The 6,502-nt window shown below is 40.1% G+C and overlaps 1 protein-coding gene across 1 annotated transcript; it reads right to left on the reverse strand.

Annotated features, from left to right (window-relative positions):
* Positions 1 to 790: 790 nt before the first annotated feature.
* Positions 791 to 5,588, reverse strand: LOC137740380 (uncharacterized). Its single transcript, XM_068480256.1, has 6 exons — positions 5,354 to 5,588; positions 4,783 to 5,025; positions 4,516 to 4,689; positions 4,320 to 4,426; positions 3,239 to 3,570; positions 791 to 1,703 (listed from the first exon to the last, which is right to left on the reverse strand). Exons 1-6 carry the CDS (start codon positions 5,465 to 5,467, stop codon positions 1,180 to 1,182), a joined length of 1,494 nt encoding a protein of 497 aa, XP_068336357.1. The 5' UTR covers positions 5,468 to 5,588; the 3' UTR covers positions 791 to 1,179.
* Between the last annotated feature and the right edge of the window lie 914 nt (positions 5,589 to 6,502).

The raw sequence follows: 6,502 nt of genomic DNA on the forward strand, positions 1-6,502 counted from the left end.
ATCCCAGGTTCTTCTCATCCTCCTCCTTCTCTGTTCCGCCCTCCTACAACTTCTCCTTCTCTTCCTTCTCTGGTCACCGCGAACAGCGTAAGAGGACAATCGCGATGGACTGACGAAACTCGAATGGGAGAAGCAAAGTGCTTCAAATTACTAAGAGTTCCTCTCGCGGCTCGCTCTACTCTTCTCACATCGCTTGCTCTCTCCTCTGAATCCAAGGTTCTTCCTCCACTTCTGGATCTGAGATTCTTCTTCCCCCTCCTGTTCCGCCCTCCTATTGTTCTTGCAATTTTTTCTTCTCTCTCTCTGTTCTGCCCTCCTATTTTTCTTCCAACATTTTTTTATTCCAATCTGATTGTTGTTTTTCTCTCAAATTTTTGCAATTGATTTTATAAATTTTCAATTGCTAAAGAACCCATCTGCCTCCTTTGGGTCATATCCTTCATAACCATTCTACTTTTGCTGGGCTAAAAGGTGGGTTTTACTAGGTTTCTTGTTGCTATCTTTGTGGTGGGGTTTTAGTTCAAGGGAGCAGACGGGGAAGATCCAGGAACAAAAGAGATGATTTTTCAGAGTTTTTTTTTTAATTTAATTTTAAGTTTGATTCCCCTATCCGGTATAATGCCAAACACAGGATAAATAATACAATCATTAGTCCGATACTGCACCAAACGCCCGACTAATTTAGTCAGTACTATCCGGTGGCTATTTATCTTATCTTATCCGACAGAAATAATCAGTACAGTCCGAGCTGCCAAACGAGGCCTTAGAGTGTTAACAAAACTCACATGGCTAAAAAAGAACACTGTTCATTGTATACAAAGGTAAGACGAGTATTGTTCTTAAAATCTCCATCTAGCACCACCCAGCCCCTCCTAGGTACTTGGTGCTAGCTACCGTCCCGATTAATCCCTAGGTGTTTGAAAAATAAGAACTAGGTTGGTGATGGCTACCGTCCCGATTAATCCCTAAGCGTTTGAAAAATAAGAACTAGGTTGGCGTTATAAACACGTCAGGATTCTTCATCAACGAACGTACATTTCTGAATCTCTTACACGTTTTAACAACCTGCACCTGTTGTATTCACAGACGTGAGAGCCGCCATTTAGATTCCTATGCTTTTGTACAAAGACTAATCCGGGAAAGTAAATGACTACTCCCTAGCCTAATTACATCATAACCTTATGACCAGTTAAAAAGAAACTGAGGAAGAGATGCTATCCTGGGAATATTAAGAAGCAGCTCCCCAAATGAATCCCTTCTCGGCATGGTCAGTTCCTGCTTGTCATGAGAATCATCGTTGGGCTCGCCCTTGGGTGCAGGAAAACCTTCTACAGGCTTACTCTCATGAGCTGATGCAGAAGCGGAGTTGGTTTCCGCTGCTTTCCGATCATTGCTTCCATTCAACCACTCATCGCTTCTGACTTGCAAGTTTAGCTCTGTAGAAGGATCCTTTTGCAAAAGGCAGCAAAGGGAATTGACCCTCGTCATGAGGGACTGCTCATCAGAGGGTAACGTGATTTGGGAGTCACTGAACAAATACTGCGTAATCTCCTCCAACATGTCTGTGCTGGGTTGTTCCTTTCCGGAAATACAATTTCCAATGTGGCTTACGAAGTCACTCACTGACATTGACGAAGGAAGTCCAGGAACTTTTATTTGATTGAACTTGCCGAGCGTCTTTGAGGTTCTGGCAGTGTCCATCACTGTATATAAGAGGACAGGTTAGGCACAGTACTTGTGCAATGCAGTCTCCATAACAAAATTCCACGACAAACATGAATCTCATATGAAGTGCATGCTTAAATTAATAGAGATTAACATGTTTTTATGCCATAAAAGGAACTCATGCCGAGATACACGAAGACCACATGCTTTTAAGTGTAGCAACCATTGACGACATTGCTCAGACCAGAAATCCAGTGTATTCATCTTCTAGATTAGGAGGACATAAATCCTACTAGCTCTGGTCTCAACTTTCTCCAGAATTTATATAATAGAAATCAATTGTCGCAAAACAAAAGAAAAAGGACATCTTTCCATGGACAACTACCGTTTTTTTTTCTTTTCCATATGAGGGCTACTTGGACTGGCATTTCATTGATCTCTAGGTAGCAGATGATTTCTTCCAAAAAAAAAACATTTAATATCATGCTTGGTGTACACAAGGGGTGGGTGACTTGCTTCCTTTTTTCTGTTTTGGGGTAAAAATAGATGATTTTCTGCAAATGAATGACTTTCTTTCTTCCTACGGGGCGTGAAAAAAAATATCAGGATCTAATGCACTCAATAGATAAGCTACAACAATCTAACCTATAATGTGCATCCATGAAACTATCTTAGTGAAACAATTACCAAAAAGGTAGCAACATCTATAGCTCCCTTAACATTCATTATCTTAGGGCCTGTTTGATAACCATTTCACTTCTAGGTTTTAGTTTTCATTTTTTATTTTACTAGATATAAAGAGAAAGTAGGAAAGATGGATGAACCAAGAATGTGGATGGAGTGTGGTAGGAGGGAGGATGGCAAAATGCACATGAAATTGTCATACAAAATGAATACGAAAAACTAGAAAAGATTACCTACTTAAAATTGTTTTCAGCTTTCATTTTTGGTTTATGTTGGTACATTTCATGGTGGCGTATTTCTGTACAAATTAACTTGATTAACCAAATCAGCTGCAAATTAAAATATGGAACATCATGTTTCAAATTCCATCTTTTTCTACTCGTTACTTGTTTCTTTACAGATTTTCTAATCCCTTATTCAGTGAAAGTAACTCCTCTTATCCTCTGAATTGATAGTACCAGAAAAATAACCGATCCCAACCCATTTACTGAACCAAAGGGGACGCTGATGAAGAGACTTTCAAACATAATTCTCAGGCTCACATACTTTGCCAACAGAATTTCTGTTGCAGGGGATCCGTAAGTTATTTTGCGACTACTTATTCTATATATGCAGAGACAGAATTGACGAGATATATAAGCTTCCAACTCAGGTTACTCAACGATATGATGAAAAATGAAAACTTGTTAAATGCAAGAAATAAACAGAACTGCAATTGCATGGGAATAAAATCTTAAACCCAGAAACACAAATTTTAATCATAAGTCATGGGGGAGGAGAGTGAGGATTGAATTTTTAGCAAATATAGTAATTAAGCAGCTTTGTAATACTATATGGTTGAGTATTTATCACTGTAACAATTAACTCGGTTTAAGGTTTGCAGATTTACCTGTACTAGGTGAAGAAATTTCCTGGGAATAATTTTGAGGAGCTCTACTACTAAAATCTTGTTCATTTTTAGATGGCGACGAATGAGCTCCAGAAGGTGATGCTGATTCCTGCAAACCAAATATCGCAGACCCCTCTTCATTCTTTGTTCCAAACTGATGTCTATATTCATCATCAGGGCCACCTGTTACGGTAGCTCTAGCATCGAAGAACGGAGATTCTAACACAATTTCTGGCTGCTGGCTTAAAAAGTTGAGACGAGGATCACATTGAATAAGCTTTTCGAAATGCTTGCCAAAGAGCAACCCTTGTGGGCACTGCAGAAAATGCCGCCTAAGACAAAGGAAAAATTAAATTAAATTTGGAACACAAAAGATGATAATTCTCCACACTCTACAGTATGCATAATCGGTTGCAAACTACTAAATGAACCTTGTAAAACATTAGAAAAACATCAAGGCATACCAAGTCATTTATAAGGAGTTCCTGCACCATGTTTTCTGAAGCTACCGTGCATATGTGTGCACATACGGATATATATGATTTCCACGAATGGAAAGCTAACCACTTGTGGGATACCTAACCCAGTGAGATACACCACGATTGGAAAGGTACAAAGTCTACATGCCTATGTTTGCTACAAGTATCCTTGTATTCTCATGTCACAGACCCAGACTTTGCAGCTTGCTTCATTCATTTAGTACATTTTAATGTGGGCTAACCACCTTTTACATGTGCGGGTGACAGACAGATAAAATAATAAAGTTGCTTAGATGGTTCGGTTCTAAACTTCACGGTAAGGGGTAAAATGATATATAGCATGTTGCTGTATGGCAAGATAATAATTCAGGAGATTGTTTTGGACATAACTGTTCTGTACATCATCACTCTAATTTGGCGAACAAAAAGTTTTACCCTTTATATAAGCTTCTCAATGTTTTAAAAAGTTCTCATAACTATAGTAACTAACCCATACCACGGACGTTTCAAATAAATACGTAATCAATCTAGGAAACATTCTGACAGAGATTCATGCTTTGGTGCTTAAAGCATCTAACTGCTGACTACAAGGTTAGAGATACCTGTTCAAAGTGGCTTGTCCAGCAGTAAAATCAGATGTTGCCTGCCACAAGGTATGTTTCCTAGGTTGCGGATTGGTCTCCCTAAAGAAAAGAGGCGGTCTGGCAAGCTGCACCAAGAGATAATATAACAGATTATGAACTGATACGGCGTAATTCCCAAGGGAAAAAGGAAAATTATGTTAAGAGTGACAATTACCACTACATCCAAAGTCCCCGGTCCATCATCCGGGTAGTTTGCCTTGATAGCCACGACATCTGACCACTGAATTTCCATCTTGTTCTTAAGACTACCATCAAGCACTTCCCATACAAGTTTATGCTTGGCAAAATAACATTTCGCCACCAAATCTCCTTCGTATCTTGACTTATACTGCAACAGAAAATCGATAATACTTCAGTCCAACATCCACCATCAATACATTAAACAAAATCGAATACAGAAAACATGTTCGTTTTTGTATACCTCCCAAGTCCCAATCCTAAGAAGGGAAGCCGGAAAGTTCATAGCTTTGAGCTTGTCTGATGCACCGGAAGCAGCAGCTCCCTTGTGACTTCTCTTGCCTAGGGTTGCCAATTTAGCAGATTTTTCTTGAGACAGCTTCATCTGGATCAAATCCAAAAAAGATGGACTTTTTTTGAGCTGCAAACCGAGCGGACTCGGCTCATCCAGCGGATGGCACACCCATGCATCCACATCGCCCGGCATCTGTGACACAAACACCACGAAAAATCAGCACACTCTCGATGCATCACATCAAATTTGAAAAAAGCCATATTCATTTCTCTCTGAAAACGACTCCCTAATCTGTTTGGATGCTAAGAAAGTACAAGAAAACTAAAATAATTCAATCAAGCTAATTCAAAATCAAGAAACACGGGGAAAAAAAAATATTTTCTTCCTGAAAACGACTCCCTAATCAGTAATCCGTTTGGTTCTAGGAAAATTCAGGGATATCAAATCAAATCAGCTCAATCTGTGCTCATTCAAAATCAGATAATACGAAAAACAAAATTGAAAGGAGATGAACATATACCTGCGGAGATGAGTCGAGTTTGAGCCGTTTGTGACTCGCACCGCGTCGGGTGCCACACGACTCATCGCCGTCCAACTTCACCGTCACCTTTCGCGGACTCATTATCTGAACCATCGGCGCTAGAATTCACCAACCCCAATCTGACTCGGCTGCACAGCGAGTTAACTCACCGAATTTTCCGAATTTTCCGATCCCGAAAATGTTTATAAAACTTCGCGTCAACGAAACAATAACCGCGTGGCGCTGTCTTCTTTCCTTTTAAGGCAGACAGCCCATGGACGACCGTCACGTGCTACGCACATGTCCCACCGATTCGCCGTGTTCGCGCACAAAAATAGACTGGACCCGATTTACGTAAACGCCCTTGGGGTTGGGCAGTGACTGTGCTCTTGGAGGCAGGCGGCGGCGGCCGATGACGTCAGCTGGTTTGGCGTGTTCTGTCGGGGCCGGGAAGTCACGTGCGCCCACTTGCGTGTTTGGATAAAATTGGGAGCGCCCGCATTCTGAAGGTCGTGTGCTGTGCAGTTGATTTGGGATCAGGATCCTCTCCTAATATAAGGATGAGAATCCTCATAATTAAGAGATGTGGATCGTTAGATGAAAATCCAACAATTATAATTATTATAATTTTAAAAGAATTTTCTGTTTGTAACCGTTGGATTTTCATCCAACAATCCACATCCCTTGGTCATGAAATCCTTAGATTAGGAGAGGATCCTAGTCCGTTGATTTGTCTGATAACTGGCCGGGTGAGCGATGAGTGTGCGGAGTGTCTTGACACGTATGAATTTAAAATCAAATGAGGATCCTTTATGGATCATCTTTGTGAATATTTTCAGAATCTTCGAATCATTTTCTTTTATCGTAAATCGTGCGATCAATTTTTATTTTATATTTAATTTTAAATAAAATAATTTACAATAATTTCCAATCGTACGCTATACGATGAATTGATGTGATTAAAGGATTATCAAGATCTTCACAAAAAAAATCCTGAAAGATCCGCATTCTTTGAAACCGAGGGAAAGTCTGCCAACGTCCTCATTCTTTGAAACCGAGGGAAAGTCTGCCAACATGTTCTTGTGGATAAGGCTCAGCACCTACTTGTCAACTTGCCTTTTGACAGTGGATAATTTATAAAATGGGTTA

Source organism: Pyrus communis, chromosome 7 (genome assembly GCF_963583255.1).
Source record: "Pyrus communis chromosome 7, drPyrComm1.1, whole genome shotgun sequence".
NCBI classification, from domain to species: Eukaryota; Viridiplantae; Streptophyta; class Magnoliopsida; order Rosales; family Rosaceae; genus Pyrus; species Pyrus communis.

Excerpts from the sequence above, each read along its gene's own strand:
- LOC137740380 (XM_068480256.1), bottom strand. The coding sequence starts at position 5,467 with ATGGTTCAGATAATGAGTCCGCGAAAGGTGACGGTGAAGTTGGACGGC. Across the intron at positions 4,690-4,782 it reads TTAGGATTGGGACTTGGGAG|TATAAGTCAAGATACGAAGG; the intron begins GTATACAAAAAC and ends TTTCTGTTGCAG. Across the intron at positions 3,571-4,319 it reads GGACAAGCCACTTTGAACAG|GCGGCATTTTCTGCAGTGCC; the intron begins GTATCTCTAACC and ends CCTTTGTCTTAG.